The sequence below is a fragment of the Varanus komodoensis genome, unplaced genomic scaffold (genome assembly GCF_004798865.1).
Source record: "Varanus komodoensis strain SLA01 unplaced genomic scaffold, ASM479886v1 scaffold28, whole genome shotgun sequence".
NCBI lineage: Eukaryota > Metazoa > Chordata > Lepidosauria > Squamata > Varanidae > Varanus > Varanus komodoensis.
The window spans coordinates 360,138-379,747 of record NW_025335727.1 but is presented as its reverse complement, the minus strand read 5'-3'; the positions used below and the strand labels follow the sequence as shown (position 1 = coordinate 379,747).

General features: G+C 46.6%; 1 protein-coding gene across 1 annotated transcript in view; it reads right to left on the bottom strand.

Moving 5' to 3' along the window:
* The window catches only part of PSMD2 (proteasome 26S subunit ubiquitin receptor, non-ATPase 2), a 29,839-nt gene extending 10,502 nt beyond the window's left edge, over nucleotides 1-19,337 (bottom strand). The window contains exons 1-13 of the mRNA XM_044434466.1: nucleotides 19,175-19,337; nucleotides 17,304-17,360; nucleotides 16,185-16,349; nucleotides 15,666-15,787; nucleotides 13,797-14,021; nucleotides 12,220-12,378; nucleotides 10,434-10,578; nucleotides 9,520-9,580; nucleotides 7,829-7,975; nucleotides 3,663-3,769; nucleotides 2,074-2,201; nucleotides 1,741-1,828; nucleotides 1,130-1,292 (exon numbers count right to left, since the gene is read on the bottom strand). Of these exons, the coding sequence (XP_044290401.1) occupies nucleotides 1,130-1,292; nucleotides 1,741-1,828; nucleotides 2,074-2,201; nucleotides 3,663-3,769; nucleotides 7,829-7,975; nucleotides 9,520-9,580; nucleotides 10,434-10,578; nucleotides 12,220-12,378; nucleotides 13,797-14,021; nucleotides 15,666-15,787; nucleotides 16,185-16,349; nucleotides 17,304-17,360; nucleotides 19,175-19,318 (1,711 nt within the window). The 5' untranslated portion in view covers nucleotides 19,319-19,337. The remainder of the gene's footprint in view (nucleotides 1-1,129; nucleotides 1,293-1,740; nucleotides 1,829-2,073; nucleotides 2,202-3,662; nucleotides 3,770-7,828; nucleotides 7,976-9,519; nucleotides 9,581-10,433; nucleotides 10,579-12,219; nucleotides 12,379-13,796; nucleotides 14,022-15,665; nucleotides 15,788-16,184; nucleotides 16,350-17,303; nucleotides 17,361-19,174) is intronic.
* Between the last annotated feature and the right edge of the window lie 273 nt (nucleotides 19,338-19,610).

Sequence of the window (19,610 nt, the reverse complement as noted above, 5' to 3'; positions counted from 1 at the left end):
TTGGATCCTGCCCAAAGAAAAGTCTGGGACTGTGGCTGGCATGATGTCAAAGAATAACCCAAAAGCACTGGAAGGACCTCAGAAAGAAGATAAATAATCCATTAACAAAAACTAGGCTGGGAAGCAGTAAATGTAACACTACGTAGAGGCAGATGTTAAATTAAGGGATTTAACATCTTAATTCCTAATTAAAACCAATTTACAAAAGCAGCAGGCTGTACTAGGAAGGGTAATGTGGGAAAGGACTGGACCTGGCCAGACCTGGAGGCAACAGGAAGGCCACTTGGTGGCCAGAAAAGTTGAGCAGGCTCTCTCGGTGCTGCTTTGCTGTGCTCTCACCCAAAGCAGCTTCTCCTCTCTCTCCCTGGACCATTTAGCTACTCGCATATTACAGAGCTGCCCAAACACCCCACTTCATGCTATACAATCACCCAGTCCAACCTTCAGTGGGCAGGAGAAGCAGCTCTAACAGCACTTTCCCCTGCCCATGGCAAAAGCGCCCTGATGGAACAGGAAGGGCATCTACTTCTTAGACTGTCTCTCCGAGTTTCAGTGGCTCGACGGTAGCAAGGAAGTAGCCATGATGCACCCACAACAGCATCACCAGGCTGGGGCAGAGCACAGAAGTTGAGAGAGAGGAGAACGAGGAGCTGCCCACCACATGCCCAGCATACAGCCAAGTAACATGGAGGGGCAGCTGCCCAGCAGCAGGGCGTGAAACAGGTGCCCTCCAGCACCAGTGACTCAACGGACACCTCCCTTGCTGCCCACCAGGCTCCCTGCCCCTCCTGAGGATTGCCTCCTAAGCCTTTTCCCTTCAAGAAACTGTAAGAATTCCATCTTTGTTTGAGTTGAAAGGAGCAGTTTTCCACTTTAGAGCACAGACCCCCCGACAATATTCGACTTACGTTCTTGGCAACTACTTTTCTTTCGGTCTCACCGGTTTACCTTTTAAGAAATAAGTGCCTCATGCCAGGCCCACCATAGCAGCCATTTTATGACCGGGCCAGGCTCCCTCTGACAGCTATTTTGCGGCCATGATCCCCAAAGTCCCACATTCCAGGAAGGGCAGTGGTCCCGGCGCAGGTCTGGTTGACACACACAGCCCGGCTCCAGCGAGTGCACTCACCGAGGTGGTTCAAGCCCAGACCAAGAGGCAGCCATCTGGCGTACGTGTCCTTCAGCTCCGTCTCAGACTTCTCCATGATAGTCTGCAGGATGGTGGAGGTGACATCTCCATTGCAGGAGCCCACGGCAATCATTCCGCAGGCCAGGGCCGTCACACCGGCAACCTGAAAGAAGTGCATTTCACAACACCACCTTCACAGCTGGAGGGGACCCCACTGGGGACGCAGCCAGACGGGTACTTGGCAGTCATGCCAATTCCAGATGCCCTTTCTGGAGGGACTGTGTATGAACCCACCAACACCCCTGGGATCACCTGGAAAGGCCCTACTCCCCAAGGCTCCACATGATCAGAAGCCTTGACCAGCAGGCCTTTTCGAGGGGATTCATGTCAGATACACATTCCCAGTCCTGACTTAAGCAAAATTGGAAGACATGTCAGGCTTGCCATGTAAACATCAAAAACAGTTAAAGTTCTGCTCACCTCGGACATTCCCAGCTCAGACTTTTGCTGGAGCATGAGGAACTCCAGATCTGCTACCCCACCCACATGTCAAGCCGGCCCTCCACCGCTCAAGCAGCTGACCCGAGAGAGCTGTGGCATCTTCCCCTCACCTCCATGCTGGATTTGGAATCACCCATCACAGGAAGCAGCAAGGTCAGGACATCTTCTCGGTTGGACCCAGCATATGCCAACCCCAGCCTACGAGAGAGCACCATGTTATTATTATTTATTTAAAACATTTCTATGCCGCCCCATTCACAAAGAGCCTCGGGGAGGCTTACAAAACAAACTATACACACAACTAACCTTAAAAACCCGGAGACATCTTGGCACGATATAGAACCCCATAAATAAAGAATCAACAGTTAACCATTCAAATAACTTTTTGAGTATTTATGTCACATTCCACGAAGAAAGAAAAGGAAGTGTAGGGAGGGCCTTACCCAAAGATGGCGCCAAGCCGCATGGTGCTGCTGTTGTGCAGGACATAGTCTGAGAGCAGCGCCAGGGCAGGGTCACACTCGTTCCTCACCCCAGAGTTCACAATGCCACACGCCAGGAGAGCGCCAGACTAAAGGAAACGAAGAGGGAACAGCACAGTTCAGTATAACACACGGTGCAACGAGGGATGTCCGGCACGCTCTTCAGAGCAAGAGCAGTTCAAAGATGCTGTTCAGACCATCCAGTCCAACACTAGCTCAGTGTAGGAATCCATCTTAAAGCACCCCCCGAAATGGCTATGCAGTCTCTACCGGAATATTTTCAGTACAAAAAACCCACTATCTGTGTAGAAGTTTGCCCCATTGTCTGGCTGCTCAGATCAATAGAATGTTTTTCTGTAATAACTGAAGGTACTTATTCTAACTTCAATCCATTATTTCAAATAACTACAGTTTTGGGTGAGAGCATAGTTTGTAGCCCTCTTCTGTGCGACAACCCTCCTCCCAGCCTGCTCCTTGCAAGGCTAAACATATCCACTTCCATCAATCCTTCCTCTCAGGACCTGACTCTAGTCCCTGGGGATCTCCGTCCATTACCCTTTTCTGAACTCCTTCCAATTTATTTGAGTCCTTCTTAGTGTGGAGTCCAGAACCTTATGGTGGGGTCTGACTGGTGCCAAATGGAGTGGAATTGTTACTTCCTATGATTTTCAAAGTATATTTCTATTGTTGCAAACTAAACTTACATTTGCCTTTGTTTTGTTTTGGGGTGTTTTTTGTTTTTCTGCAAGCACTGACTCATATTCAGCTTGCAACCCACTGTAATACCAAGACACATTTCGCAGGCACTGTGGCCAAGCCAAGTTGCACCACCGGTCTTATCCCTGTGCTTAATTTCACTTTCCTAAATGAAGACCCTTCCACTTGCTTTGTTTTGTTACATTCTGTCCTGTTTTCTAACTTAGCACTATAGCTTTGAATTTCTGTGCCTCCTGCAAATTCAGTAGGCATGTTTCTCATCTCTTCCTCCAAGCTACTAATAAAAACATTGAAGAGTACAGTTAAAGAGGAGGGGACCGATAGCATCAGCAATCTACACCACGGGCCCCAACCTTCTCATGTTAATGGGCATGTTCTGTATTTTAACAAAGTGCTGCAGGCACTTTGGTGGGGCTGCCATGGGGGTCTTGCCATTCATAAAAGGGCGATCATTGTGGGCATGGTGAGCCACCAAACCTACATTTCCCAGAAGGTAAACTGGTGAAAGGTAAAGAAAACCTACCCCAAAGCCTAAGTACATGGCAGCTCCAAAGCACAAAAGAATGCTTTTAAATCTGAGTCAAGAAAGGTGCAGGAGGACACTTCCCTTCACAGCATGGCAGCCTTCTAGATCAAACCTGAATGGACAAGCTCTCCCATGGCAGCCACTTTATGAGAGCACTGAAAATATTCAAAATTCTAAAACCCATTTGTCTACCAATGCTATGGCCCAGTCTAGGGAAAATGTCTGTTTGTAAGAACAGTTTGTGCCATGACTTGGCTATGTGACTCTTGAGTGCAGCAGCGCTCAGGCTGAGAGGAGGACCACCCACCTTTATGTAGTCTTCTGAGGAATACAGGTATTTGTCAATCTGTGTGAGACCCCCGTCCACGTCCCAGAGCAGGATCATGCCCAGTGAGGCTGCAGCACTCAGCATCCCTGCACAAGAGAGGCGAAAGCTTCTTAGCATCAAGCCATAAACTGGATCATTCTCGACTAAACTGAATCCAGACATTTATTGTCCATAAGCAACGGTTGCTGACCTAGATATTAACATTATGGGGCATTAAGTGCTTACAAACACCCCTCATTTTGGGCAGCAATTACTTGTTTATTCATTTAAATGGAGAATATGAAATAGATATTCAGGAAAATATATAAAATGCAGGAACTGAGAAAAATCTTACATAGGTACCCTGACATCTAGCAAATTTATTTCTACAGATGCCAAACAAATTCCCTTATGAATAATACTGACTGGGCTCTCAGGTGCTCCTTCATGATATACAGTTGATCAAGACTGGAATATTCCCCAAAGAGGTCCGCCTGGCACCGTCGTTACTGGTTTTTCGGCGCCAGGTAAAGACCTTTTTATTTAAACATCATTTCAATTGTTAAAACATATGATCTGGCCTGGGCAACTTCTTCTTCCTTCTCTTTCTCCTCCTATATTTTTTATTTTATACTGATAATTTTAATGTTGTATTTGTAAATCAATGTATTTTTTGTATTGTTATATTTAATGGTAATTTATTATGTACTATTGTATTTCAATGTATTTTATCATGTTGTAAGCCGCCCCGAGGTTTCGGCAAGGGGCGGCATAGAAATGTTATAATAATAATAATAATAATAATAATAATAATAATAATAATAATATTCCAGTTTCTTCATACAGATTCCTTTTTCAATCAACTTCAGAAATGTTCTCCTGGACACAAATTTCCAGTAAGGCCACTGCTATAAGTACTTATCTAATTCAGGATCTAGTCTGACAAAATCACATAAATAAACCAGTTGCACCACTGCTGGCTTAACAGGAAGATAGCAATTCATTTTAGTGCCTTTCTTCTCCACTTCCATTGCACCCTCACAGTGGCGTCCAGCGGAGCTCTTCCGGGTAGTGCAGGGCCTGTTACTCTCCGGGCCCAAGATGGATCCTCTTGAACCCTTAGTGGCCCGCTGTGACGAATTTGCACAGCACTTTAGGGATAAAGTCACTCAGATTTACCACGAGTTGGACTCTACAGTTAGCATTGTTCCTGCAGTGAAGATGTCCACAGCACCATCTAGTCCATGTTTGTTGGATAATTTTCAATTATTGCAGCCTGAGCATATGGGCAAGGTGCTTGGACAATTCCAACTACCACCTGTTTACTTGACCCTTGCCCTTCATGGCTGATCGCCAAAACCAAGGCCAGAATGCATACTTGGGTCCAGGAAGTTGTAAACCCCTCTCTGAAGGAGGAGCTGGTTCCTGCTCCCTTGAAGGAGGTGGTTATTAGTCCTCTCCTAATGAAGGCAAACCTGGATCCAGATGTTGCCACCAACTATAAACTGGTGGCTCATGTCCCATTCCTGGACAAGGTGCTCAAGCAAGTGGTGGCCAGCCAACTGCAGGCACTCTTGGAGCAAAAAGACCCTCTGGACCCATTCCAATCCAGAGGGCTTTTGGACTGAAATGGCCTTGACTACCCTGTATGATAATGTGTGCTACCAAAGGGCCGGGGGAGTGCATCCCTGTTGGTTCTTCTGGACGTCTCAGCAGCTTTTGATACCCTTGATCATGGTCCTTGTGGATAGAATGGCTCGGTTGGGGGTTGGAGACACTGCTTTACAGTGGTCCACTCCTACTTCGCTGGTTGATTCCAGAAAGGATTATGGCTCTGTGCCATTGCAATTATGCCATGGAGTTCCACAGGGTTCCATTTTATCCCCAATACTATTCAACATCTATGTGAAACTGCTGGGAGAGGTCATCCAAAGGCTAGGGTTGAGGTGTCACCAGTACACTGAAGACACTCAGCTCTACCTCTCCTGTACATCTAATCCAGGTGAGGCAGTAGCTGTTCTGAATCAGTCTCTGGCCAGTGTAATAGTCTGGGTAAGGGCCAATAAATTGAGATTTAATCCAGATAAAACAGGTTCTGTTGGTAGGCGGCTCAGCTATTCCGGTAAGTGATATCTGACCTGTTCTGGATGGGGTTGCACTCCCCCTAAGGGACAGAGTGTGCAGTTTGTGAGTGCTCCTCAACCCAGAGTTATCTCTGGAGTTCCAGGTGACTGCTGTAGCAAGGAGTGCTTTCCACCAGCTTCGGCTGGTCCATCAACTGCATCCTAACCTGGATGAGCAGGGTCTAGCAACAGTGACCCATGCTCTAGTAACCTCCCGGTTGGACTATTCTAATGTGCTCTACATGGGGCTACCCTTGAAGATGGTCTGATACTTCAGTTGGTACAAGATGGAGCAGCCAGGTTACTGACAGGGACTGCCAGGTGCAGCCATATAACGCTGGTCCTGTACCATCTGCACTGGCTACCAACTGAAGTTCAGGGCCAATTCGGGGTGTTAACTTTGACTTACAAAACCCCAAACAGTTTAGGGCCTGGATATCTGAAGTAAAGTCTCCTTCGGTATATGCCTGCCCGAGCCTTAAGTTCTTCCTCTGAGGTCCTTCTTAAGGAGCTCTCTTTGAAGGTGGTTAGAAGAGTGGCTATCCAGAGAAGGGTCTTTTCTGTGATAGTTCCCCAGCTTTAGAACCTGCTCCCCAGAGAGGTCCACCTGATGCTGACACTTTATTCATTTCAGGCCAAAACCTTTTTATTTACCCAGTATTTTAAGGTTTCATGGTATTTTAAGACAGAAAATGAAAACATTTAAATTCCTATTTTAATTGAACCGCTTTTTCTGTAAGCCATCTTGACACCTGTTTGGTATAAACGGGACATAAGTGTTTAAATAATACATAAAGTCACTTTTGAAAAACAGGCCAAGGGTTCCTATTTCTATACACAATTGTTGTGCATATACGCCTGCAAAAAAAACCAAACAAACAAGGAAGTGCTTTTTTAAACTTTTGAAAATGCCAGGGTTAAACCTGGCCTGTGGGAGCAAGTCTGCCTATTTTGGCATGGTTGGGAATGAGGAAGGAATGAGTTTAAGAAACCCAAGAAGGACAAGCAGCTCTGGTAAACTTTTCCAGTGACTTGAGATGACAGGATTGAGCAAAAAAAAAAAAAAAAGCCTCCCTTTTCTTCTTCACACAGTGATGCTAAACCTGGAAAGAACAGTAAGTAGAGACCCTCCACATTTCAAACCTACAGGTACTATGTAAAACTCCAGCCCAGCTACTAGCTCCCTGGGAGGATGTTTAGCCAATGAGTTGCAAGCAGACCCTCTTGGCTCCACAAAGCCAGCCAGCCCCATGAGCAAGTGATATGGCTTTCAAACGTACAGCACTGAACCCGGGAGGGAAGGCCAAGCCACGGGCCCAACAGCCTTGGAAAGGAAGCCAAGCAGCACTGCATTTGCTACCATGCTGCCTTGTTTGTAACTGCAGAAAGCCCCAAAGCAGGAAGAGCTTGCCAGAGAGCTGCAAGGCTGCATCCCCAACCTCCTGTGCTCCAGAAGTCTCATGGGTCACAGGGAGCTCCAATCTGGCTTCTCCCAACTGGTGCTCTCCAGCTCTGTTCAACTGCAAACTCCCACAATTCCCAGTCCACATGGCCACATTTGTTTCTTCGTTTGCCTACCTCTTCGACCTCCCATCTACTTCATGACTGAATGAGGTATAAACCAAAGCAAAGAAACAAAAGCCCCAAGCCAGTCTCCATCACATCTAGTTTGCTCCAGAACTGTTAGTTTAATGCCCCTCTCTGGTGCAGAGCACTCTGGTATGGCAGCCATTAGAAGGCCATGCTGGGACACCCTGCTAGCAACCAACTGTGCCACAGCCATTGCAGCAAAAACTCAGCAATGAACCTTATCATTCACTGGTCAAGAAAAATGTGCAGGCCCTTAGGAAAGGTACTATATAAAAGCAATATATAAAAACCATATGAAAGCAAAACCAAAAATCGCCAGTAGCACCACTCATTCCCTGTAAAGGGTGCCATTCAGTCAGGTTTTCTCGCAGCAGATACAAGGAGAAAACCCCAGCGCTGCACAGCATCCTCTCCCAAGCAGACCCGCTGCCACGTGCTCGTCTTCCTCCTCACCATGGTCCTTGTTCTTGTACAACCACTTGTTGCCATCGTCCGTCAGCAGCTTGTCCTGCCCAAAGGCAGCGTTCACAAAACCATTCACGAAGGACGAAGCCAAGTTCATGCGGGCCGAGTCCACCTGGGAGCCGCTGCCCCCAAACCCTGGGAAAACAGAACGGGCAAGGGTGAGCCACGGAGGACTGACATGCAGGCCAGAGTCTTCAGCCGCCACACGGAATGACTCCCTCTCCTTGCGTGGGTGGTCCATTCACACACACCTCGGCCACCCTCTTTGTGGGATTCTAAAGAGAAAGGAGACCCTTTTTGCAAGAAGAGAAGGGCTGGCCGCATCTGCAGTCATCCAGACAACTGCACTGCCTGCCTGAATGACAGCCTGCTTAACACAGGAAGTCACATTTATTTCACGATTAACAAATTGTATAGCAATGCACGGCATTCTGTAAGATAAGAAATGCAAGACCGACTAGGTGTGAAGCAGGGATAGCAAACCACAGCGGAGACGGGGGCCACGCAATTTTCAAGACGATGCTTACGGAGCAAACTGACCCCCCTCCCTTTGAGTGGTCAGGCTCAAAACTGAAGTCAGGCAGTGCAGCGCTTCCCAGCTCGGCTGCACATGAGCTCAGGCACCATCACATATTTCTCAATCTGACTGCATGGACCTCCATTACACATGGAGCTGCAGAATGGAAAAGCTCTGCTTCTAACCCAAGTTCATCTTTCAGCAATTCATTTTGTCCAACACATCTGTTTAAGCACTCATTTGAATCTTTACATTCTGCACTCAGATAATTATTAAAACAGAGTTGCAACTGCCACCATTGTGTGTAGTTAAGTTTTAAGATTGTTTTAACCCAAACCAGCAGAAAAATGTAAAGGTGGATGTGCAACTATTACATCAACCACAAGTAATAAGAGATGTGATCAAGCCTGCTCAGCTTTAACTAGACTATTTACAGGAAGGGTTGCTGCATATTTATTTTTGAAGCATTTTTACCCCATTCTTCAGCTGAGGCTAACTGCCACTAAATACAGAGGATTTTCAGTTGTGGCACCCTCTTAAGGGGGATTTTAAGGGGTAAAATCTACCTACCCAGTCTACTTAGGGTTTTAAAAACTTAATTTAGGACCATACAACCCTATGATGATTGAGAGTGATCAGTCTGAATTTGTTTTATGACTTCCAGACATTTCCATATACACCACTTTGTGCACCTGCTTCCAAAAAAGCAACAAGCAAATTGAAAACTAAATTCAAAATGTTTCTCCTTTTTATATTATGGGCCATTAAAAACCTCACAGTGATGTCATGACAGTGCAAAAACATTTATTTCCTTACAAATGAAACCACTTTACTGGCGTAAAATTTGGAAGATGTGCTAGGGACCAGGCGAGGCTGCCCAGAGACTTGATCTGGGTCACAGGACAGCGGCTGACCAGCACTGGTATAAACCGGCATGGCACTGCCCTTAATTAAAAATTGTAGTCTGGAGTGCAGTGAAGCCTTTCTCCCCATACAAAGTGTAAAGTTTCAAAAGCCTGCCAGGTAAAAGCGCCACTGAAGGTCTGTAGCTCACGGTCCATGTGATTTAACCCATGCCAGGAATTAGAACAAACGTCCCAGATACACCCCAGAAGGCCTTGGCCCCAGAGCCAGCCCCCAGCCCCCCAAGTGCAGCACTTACGGTTATTTTCTAGGTGGGTTTTGTAAATATCATCTGGGACTTTGGGTTCCATGATGTCCAGCTGGAAGCAAACGGAGAAGTTACTCTTCTCTTCCAGACACAACACGGCATCGCACTGCCTCCCTCAATGTACCCTCCCAGTAGGAAGTTAAATTGTTCATCTAGCTCGGCCTTCCTCAGGGTGCTGCCCCCACAGTTATGCTCGGCTACAGCTCCCCGCATTTTCCAGCAGCTGGCTAGGGCAATGCCAGGAGCTTGAGCTGGGACCCTGCAAATGCCTTGGAACTATGGCTTGGTGAAGGGTGAGCTAGCTCCTCACCAACAGCGGCGAGCCAGATGCCACAGCAGGGTTTAGAGCAAGGCTATGCATCTCTCCTTTGCCCGCCTGCCCTTAAGGTCAGCCTCATCTTTCCCTGAAACCACGCATAAACTGCCATTCAGCCTCCCCAAGAGTCATCTCTCCACACCCAGTTACTCTGCCATGCCAGCAATGCCACAGCTCACCTTCCTCGTCCTTTCCAGGACACCACGGCAGCGCCCACATCAGGACCTGGGTTTGCAACAGGCCTGTGCAGGATGCCATCTCTGAATGAGCCAGAAACACTGAAGCTGACCAGTTCACCTCTAGGTCCCACCCCTACCTAATACCATGCCCCATGATAGCCAATAAAAGCAAAGATTAATCCAGGGTTGAGGGAGAACTGCATAGCCTAAGGGAGAAAGCAATAACGCAACCTTCCCCAGCCTGGGGCCTTCCAGATGCTTCAGATTTCAGCACCATCAGCCCCAGCCAGCAGCACCAGTGAGACGTATTGAGAGCTGTAGTCCAAACCATTTGGAGGGGGGCATCAGATTGTAGAATCCTGCACTAAGCCATTTGACCACAAGCTGCTAGCAGCCTGCAAAGCACTGACCTCCCTGGCCAGGGCTAGAAAGTTGCTGTTGAGCTGGACGTTGGACATGATTTCTGTGAGATCCTCGTATTCTTCCACGTCCTCGCTCAGCTCCAGAAAGATGCCGTGGCGACCCAGCATGAAGGCCATTTGCTTTTGGACAACCCTGCAGGAAAGGACAGGCCACACACAGAGATATCAGCACCAGGAAGCGGGCATGCAACACTTCCCACTGACCACAGCTGCAAGGTTCACAGGCACTTCTGAGCCATCTTCTCAGATTTCAGCATTTGTTGAAGGCATCACAGGCACTTCTGATCGAGAGGATCTGCCTGAGGCAGACTTTCAATAAGCCTTGGATTTGCTTGAAGGATTTCTGAAAGCTTGTTTTTACCTTTAGCTTGGCATATCTATTGATTTAGTTGTTAGAATCTACCCTGTTTTCTGTTTTTGTCACAACAGCAGGGAACAAGTAATGGAAACAAGCTGATTGACCAGTTTCTGACCTGTCAAGGCTAATTTCTCTATGGAAAAAAAGCCTGCAATTCTGTGCTGCGAAAGAGGCGCACGTCTGGCTGCCAAAATACCAGGACAGGGCAAACAATGCCAAAGAAGCAGACGTGCAGATCTGCTCGATTCGAAAACTGCATGGGGGCTGCACAGGTGACCTTGGCACTGGGTCCCCACTTGTTCTCCCTTATTTCCCAAGATTGGCAGACCTCAGACTTGCATGGCCCACTTTTCATTTTACTCTATTTGAGTCTGTTTTCTTAGGCTCAATCAATGTACTTTACGTTTCTAAAGCAAGAGGATCTCTTCACAGCTAAGAAAGAATTAGTCTTCTTTAAGGGTTTTAAAACCCCCCGCAGATCAGATAAAGGCCCCGCTTGTCTGGGGTTCTTTGCAAGAGTCCCTACAAATGCTTGTATGTCCACCAGAATCTAAACCATAAGCACCGGTAGCCTTCGGCCTACCTTCTGTTTACCTGCATTTGTCAGCTTCATTCTTATTCATTTGCTTTTTTTTTAATATTCCACCCTTCCTCCAAGAGGTTTGGGGCACCATGCATCACTCCGCACCCTCCATGTTATCCACACAAGTACCCTGCAAAGTAGACTTGATGAAAAGATGATGAGAGCCAGGGTGTGTCGTGGTGAAGAGCATGGGACTGGGACTCAGGCGATCCGGGTTCGAGTCCCCGCTCAGCCATGGAGCCAACTGGGTGACTTTGGGCCAGTCACAGACGCTCAGACCAACCTACCTCACAGGGTTGTTGTGGGGAGAAGATGAAGGAGGAGAATGATGCAAGCTGCCTTGAGTCCTTTGTAGGAAAAAGGCAAGATATAAATCGAGAAATGAATGAATGAATGAATGAATGAATGAATGAATGAATGAATGAAAGAAAGAAAGAAAGAAAGAAAGAAAGAAAGAAAGAAAGAAAGAAAGAAAGAAGAGATAGCTACTGGCCTAAGGTCACCCACTGAGGTTCTTGTCCGAGAGGGGATCTGAACTTAGGTCCCCCAAAGTGCTGGAGTGCTCTTTGTGTGGGCCTTTCAATACCCCATTCCTATTCACCCATTTTAAGACGCGGACCAGCCACGAACAATGAGCAAAAGTGCCAAGACCCAGCTTTAGTTAAGCTAGCAGGGAGCCTGGACCTCATTCCCCTCCCTGCTGTGTAAAGTGAATGTTAGCCCAGCAGCCCAAGACCGAACTAGTCAGATTCCATTCTCGCTCCCTCTTGCCCATCCCTCAGCCAGCTGGAGTTCAGCAGCAGATCCCAGGGTTGGGTGCAGATGACACATACACGTCTTTGCAAGAGATGAAGATGTTCTCTGCCAGTTCCATGTCATTCAGCATAAGGGCTAGGCGCAGGGCTTCCGGGTACCGATTGAACTTGCGGAAGATGCTGAGTGCACAGCGGAGCAGCGCAGAGTTCTCAGGCTCAGGGACGTAGCTGACGCAGCTTCAGGAGAGAGAGAAAAAGAGGTGAAGCTTGGCCGGCACCAAGGCCAAGAGGAAACAAGTTCCCTCACTGAGAATGGAACCAGCGAGGCAGCAAACACCACAACTGCACACACAGGTGCTCCCATTTGCCCCCTGAACCGAGTATTTAATCATCCCATCAACACAAAAGGGTTGAAGGAAACAGCAGTCTTCCAACCTAGTTATAAAAACCAACCAAGCAAGCATCAGCTCTGTGCTTTTGACCAGACTTGAGGGCCACACCTTTCTGGCCATAACAAAACAAAACTTACTATGCACTCTGATTTCCGAAGTAAGCCGTTATTCACTAACTTTTCCAGCAGTCCAGGCAATTCTTTATTTATTTTATTTATTTTTGCATGTATTTATAGGCCGCCTATAACTGCCATGGCCTTCCTAGGTGGCTTACAATGCATTACGGGGTAAGGATTTACAGGGGCAAAACAACAAACAGAAGAAGGGCGCTTCACCTCTCTCCCATCCACCGTATTTCCCCTTTAACTTCCCCAACTGCCCAGTAAGGATTCTATTACAAGCACGGGCCCTGAATACCAGATGGGATAAGTGGAGTGGTTGCAGGGGGGATAGGTTGGCAAGGAAAGGGTTACACTCCTTCTCCTGATAACTATTTTGCCCCTGCAAATGAGCCCTTATTTAATAACACGTTGCAAAGGTAGCTGAGCATCTGGAAACACAAGTTGACTGGTGTAGCTCCAGTCTTAGTTTTACATCCTCAAGCAAATACTGAAAGAAAGCTGTAATCAAACTGGGAATCAGAGATTGGTTGGCCGTGAATCAAAAGAGCAATACTTTTCCTGTTGAAGCTCTGTCTCTCCTGTCTACTCCTTCCATGCCACCCAAGAGCATTTCATATCCGCCCTCCATCTCTTTTCAACATGTTCTGCCAACACATGCACCACTTCACCGCCCAGTTTGTTTGGCTGCTTCTCTCCCCTCTATCCTCCCAGTCTTACGTTGTGATGCTACGGCAAGGGTGGGCAGTGTGTGGTTGCCCAAATTTTGTCCAGCCTGGACTCCCATTGGCACCCTCTGGCATAATGCCTAGGGAGGGATGAGGGGAGCCATAAACAAAACATTGGGAGGGCTAGAAATTGTCCACCCTTCAGCTGGAGCAAAGGTCTGGCTGGCTTAATGCAACTGAATTTTTGTTACCTCTCACACACTTAAATCCCACAAACTGGCTTTCTTAGTCCCACAGATTTTGTGGATGGACAGAATGATGAACATACTTCTGCCATCCCATCAAATGGTTGTATTTTCAAGGCGATCCAAAGAAACAATAAGGCTCTGGATACCCTTAAAGCCAGGGCGCCAGTCCTGCTCCCAATGGATTAACCTCTTACAAATGCAATCCCAATCTCCTCTCAGCTGCCTCACCTGGTCAGGTAGAGACAGACTTTGGCATAGGCATTGTCATCGATATATTCCTCTAACATGTCCATCTGCTCAATCTCCATAAGCAAGTCACAGGCTTCGTGCTCTGCATTGTGGGCCATGTTATATGGTACAATCTCCTTCACAAGGGTCAGAAGTGTGTCCTTCTGGGTCTTGTCTGCCTCATCTATTTCTTGCCACTCCTTGGCCACCTCGCCAGCCAGGTGTCTGTGGGGATAAAGGAAGAAAGTTGCATGACAACAAAAACCATATTTATTTATCATTATTTTACCAGCAGGGTTATAGCCCATTGTCATTGACTGTTTTCATAGCAGATTATCATCAAAACAGAATGAAATTACAAATTGAATTACAGCAATCACAGTATTTGCACAAATTACACTAGGAGCATGTTAAATACAGAAAGCTGGCATTAAAACACCATCTAGAGGCACAATCCTATGTAAGTTTGGGCAGAAAAAGGCCTACAACTCACAGCACACCCCAGCCACCTGGCCTTTTCTCTGCCTGAACTTCACATGATTCCACAAAAGGCCTCCATGAAGAGAACCAATCACTTGCTGAAATGGCCTAACTCCTGGGCCTGTAGAACCAAACTGGACAACAGACTCCAGAGTTTGTGGGGCACCCACCAAAAAGGCACTTGGCTACCAGACTGACAGTGGGACTGTCAGGACACTTTCCTCTCTAGATTCCAAATGGAAGAGCCAGGAAGAATAGAAGGGAGAAGCATCTCTCTCAAGTATCCTGAGCCCAGCTCATGGAATCCTTTACGGCTGAAAATGATTCAGCAATCAGTGAAGTGCATTTAAAACAGGCAAGATGTATTCCCTGCAGCTAACTTCAGATAATAACCTGGTTCCAGCATTTCAAGCTTCCCTCAAAGAACATCCCACAGAAAGGTATTGCACTAGCCAAGCTATGAGGGTATATAATGCAGAGCTGAGATTGCCACAAATTGCAGAACTGCAATTTTTGGGGGGAAAAAAGTGTGTTACCCCTTCAAGCCTTCAAAGAGAAATGCATCACTGACAGCCACGTGATTTTTAAAAGGATGAGGACAACTTTATAGCACAGATTTGAAGTCCCTACCCTGCAGCCTCATCGCTTCCATCCAATCTCAGTTCTTCAATGAGAATATATGAGTTGTTATAATACATTTGATCAATAGTCTGCTTGCAATTCGTATTTTCAGAAAAATTAAAACTTTTGATAAATAATAGACAGAAACCCTAAAGTAGGCTCTTGAGGAAGGAGCAAGCAAAAAAATAAAAATCAGGTTGCCTATGCACCCATGATATTCAGTTATGTCCCACTAGATTCTAAGATTTCACTAGGAAATTTACATCTTTAAGTCTCTTTCTTCAGCCACACAAATTAGAAACTCCGTAAAATAGCCAAACCCAAGGTTGTCAAATTGCAGCTCTTCCAATGCCAGAAGTAGTATGTTCTAGTATGAATTGACCAGCTGGCTTTTGGAGACTCTCTTGCCTGTGAAACCTTCATTGGGAAAATGTCCAATTCTGGTCACTAATGTGGATTACAGAGGTACCTCAAGATAAGCAGCTATGCCAGCACTGGCTAAAGAAGCAGCCTTGCAGGATTGATTGCTCCAACACCAACAACTCTTTTGGAAACTAAGACACACTGCAAACATTAATGTAGAAAGCTACTGTAAAGTAGGAAGCAAACTGATCAAATGACAGCAGAGAACCCAGTGGGTCTCCATCTCTCTTGTACAGAAAAATAACCCTACACATTTAACATTGGTTGGAGGTTTACAAAAGATAGCAAGCACAAGAAAGACTCCCTGGAGTTCCAGCTCATCTAGCTTCTTCATTCATAGCTTACCTGACATATTCATGGCCCCATGAGGCCAAGGGCTCCTGGGATCCCACCAGCCTGTATTTCAGACACTCTCGCTCCCCGCTCATCGTCATGGCCAGGACAGATATTATATCAGCGGCAAAACGCTGTGACAAGAAACTGGATGTTAAGAATGCATTACTAAAGCTTGCTGAAACTTGAAGTGGGCTAGCGGCCTGCAGTTTGCCTGGACAAGCAGCACACATCCTAAATCCAAAGCCAAGTGGCAAGCGACACAGTACGGTAAGCTCCACAAGCTGTTCTTGTCAAATCAATCAAAAAGCACAAGATTGCTTGGCAGAAATGTTGGACTCCTTTCTATTAAATGAGCAAACCAGCTGCACTTAAGTAATTTCACAACAAATTGGGGCAGACATCTTGCTGCCTGACCCAGCAAGACTCCTTTCTCACTAAGAAGACCTATCAGCCAGCAAGATGCTACACTTGTGGGACACATTAAAAACAACACCAAGACAGCACCCTTCACTCTCTCAGGTCCTGTACCTTGTTTTGCCCTGCAGCCATGCTCTCATAGATCTCTTTCAATTTGCCATAATGTGGCCGAAGAAACTTCAGGGGCTTGGGCACAGAAGTCATGGAAGTTGTGGAAGAGCGGATCTGCCTGCGCAGTTCCTCCAGAGCTGGTCGATACAGAGAAGTGTCATGCTCCTGCAATCAGATACGCGGCTACCATGAAATACACACACATGCATGTAGAAATCCTACAGGACTGCCTCTTGCATCCAACAGTTTCAATAACAGTCAGCCCACGTTTTGCCACTGGAAACCTACTCTTTCAACAGACGTAAAGGATGCCTTGCAGACAACATTTCACACTACCCAGTAGGAACCCATCAAAGATCTTTATCAAAGGCCCACGTACGTGCCTTCTTTGATAAGGTTAAAGTGTTAGATTCAGGCTTCTCAAATTTGTTCATGCCTTTGTCAATAAAATCCAATTTTCTGTTGACCACTTTCGCTGTTTTATTTTGTGATTCTCATTTTAACTTGTTACTTGAGCTGATTTTTATTTGTATCTTTGATCTGTTTGTTTTATCCATTTTTATTTTGTGTCGCTTTCAAAATTACCTAGAACTAAAATAGCAGGTTGAAATTTTTGAAGCACACACAAATCAAATAAAGATAATTTCCAATATTTGTTCTAGCTAACGACCACTTAAGAACTAGGAAGGAGTTCTAAAGTGGAACGAAAAAGAAATTTTTAAGATGACATTTCTGTCTAACAATAAATGGTAGCATTTATTTCTTAAATCTTAGTTCCTTTGATATCTCAAAAAAGGACCTCTACATTCAAGTTTAAATATAATTATTGCCTTTTAGTCAACCAGTAAATCAACTAAAACTTCTTTATTCAGTTGATTGAAATGAAACAGTTAGAATTCTGCATGGAAGAGAGGATGTCACAAACCTGGAGAGAATGAACCCACTTCCAGCACAGACTACACCCATCTATTGTACAGTGTGTACACCATACAGTGACCTGTGGCTCCAGTGTTTGTTGTTATTAAACAGGTGCTCTATAGCTTTAGGGAAAACCACAGAGAAGTGCAATGTTTTGCTGTTACAGTTTCAAACGTTCACAGTCAAGAACTAAGAACTTACCCCCAGGCGTTCCACAAGCATTTCCAGCTCATCTTGTAACTGTTTGTCTTCCTCGGACTACAAAGAAAGGAGAAAAGATGTGATAATCAGATCTCCAACAAAATCTAAAACAAAAAAAGCCATAGTCCCTCAAATACACCTTTTGGAAACTAGAGTAAAAGAGGGTGAGCTCACCTTCTCCCAATCCAAAATAGCCCCATTTGGTGGGCCAAGCTGTTAATCAACATTTTAAAAGAGGGGGCATTGATATCCATTTTTAATAAGGTATGTTAAAGCAGTGAACTGGGGTTTGGTCCCAGTGGCCCTCCAGCCCCTTCCAACCCCACTGTTCCATGATTCTAAGTAAATAAAGGCAGAAAGGCAGGAACATCAAGCACTAGAAACATTATATACCCAATCCTTCATCACACCAAAAAGGAGGCAGCAGTTTGCGATAATAAAACATGCCAAAACAGTCAGAAATACAATTATGTATAGCTACTTCAGACAATGCTAGCAAACAGCCAAGCCAGGAAGACTAAAGGAGCAACCTGGTTGCTTTCTATTGGCCAAAACATCTATCAGAGGAATGAATCTCAGGAACATAATTTATATTTTATGTTGTTAACTGCCCAGAGAGCCTTGACTAATGGACAATATAAAAATGAAATCAATAAATACAAGATTCCTGTTTTACTCCAAGGACCTGAAGCAGCAGAGGTGAGAGAATATTTTGCAAGGTGCAATCCTGTGCATGTTTACACACACATACGCACACACAACAGTTCTACAACTCCTAGCATTTCCCAGCCAACCAGTTGTATGACTGTGTTTAGTCTAAACATGCACAGGATAGTGAGTTGTAGAAAGCTGGCTTTGAAATGCATTAGCTCAGCTAATACTGAGCTAGGCTAATTACCAACTAGAGGACATTTCATGTAACACAGAAGGACCAATCCTAATTCCTTGTTTTACCTGAAGATGTAATGGCTAATTGAGCCCTATTTCACCTTTCTCCCTAAGGAATGAACCAACAGATCCTAAATCCTGACAAGCCCACTAAGCAGAGAAAGATCAGGCTTAACATCCACTCTCAGTCCTGTCTCAAGAACAGCAAGGCAGCAGAGATCCCATGCTCTTAATCTTCCAAAGAGTGGGAAGGCACACCTGCTTCTCATGGTGGCAGATCTCATCCTTTCCCAAAGTGACAGGTTGTCAATATCTATCCTGAGCAATTAGGTTACTAGCAGTAATTTCTACAGCACACCCACACAGGTAAGAAACCTACTGAGCAAATGGCCACATATTCCTCATTTTACAAGGCAAGAAAATCAATGCTGCTTGCCTGGACTAGAATCAGTTAGATTATTTTTAACGATAAGTGTGCAGGGGAAGTGAAGGCTTAGGATATGCTAGAATCCACAGCCTGCTAAACCGTCATGCTTTTTTCTTTCCTTTTATATTTCTTATACTTAGACTCTTACTTTTTTCTTGCAAGGAACCCAACCTCACAACAACAGCCCTGCGAGGTAGATTAGGGTAAGAATCCATGACTGACCTAACGCCACTTAGTAAACTACACTGCGGAGCCGGGAGCACCAAAATCCGGATCTCGCGACTCCCAGCGAAAAATCACCCTGCACGTTCAGACACACCCGAGCACCTTTGGCAACCACTGCCCATTCCAAAGCAGGAGCCCGTAGGAAAAGGCTCCGGGGCTGACACGGCTGAAACCCGGCGCTGCCTAATGGCTGGCGCTCAGGTCTCGCTGCGTCTCCAAGCGGAGACGGAGAGCCGAGGAAGCGGGGCTGAGGCACGAGCTCGCCCCAGCTCCCGGCGCCGGGCCTGCCGTGACTCAGCTCGGCGCCTCGCCTGCCGCCCGCGGCCCTCACCAGCTCCTGCTCCTTGTCCGCAGCGGAGGCGTTGGGGTCCTTCTTGTCCTTGCTCCAGGGCCCGGTCGGCTTGTCATCGCCGGCCGCCAGCCCCGACCCGCTCGTCTGAGACCGCCGCTGACAACCGCCACCGCCGTCCTCCATGGCGAAGCGCTTCCTCGCAGACGCCGACGGGGCACTGCGCAGGCGCGAGCGCGGCGCCGACTGGGCGGAGCCCAAGCGCGCCAATCCAGGGACAGCCGAGAGCGAGCGCGTGAGTCGCTCGACATATGACGAAGCCGACGTTGTCGGGAGGGGGTGAAACGGCGAGTAGGGGAGGAGCTTCGCTTGACAAAGGGGCAGGGCTAGGACAGGGGGCGGGCGATGGGACGGCCTCGCGGGGCTTGGCTCGTTCCTGCTCAGGCAATTGCACGTGGGAAATTGCATCGTGCACGTT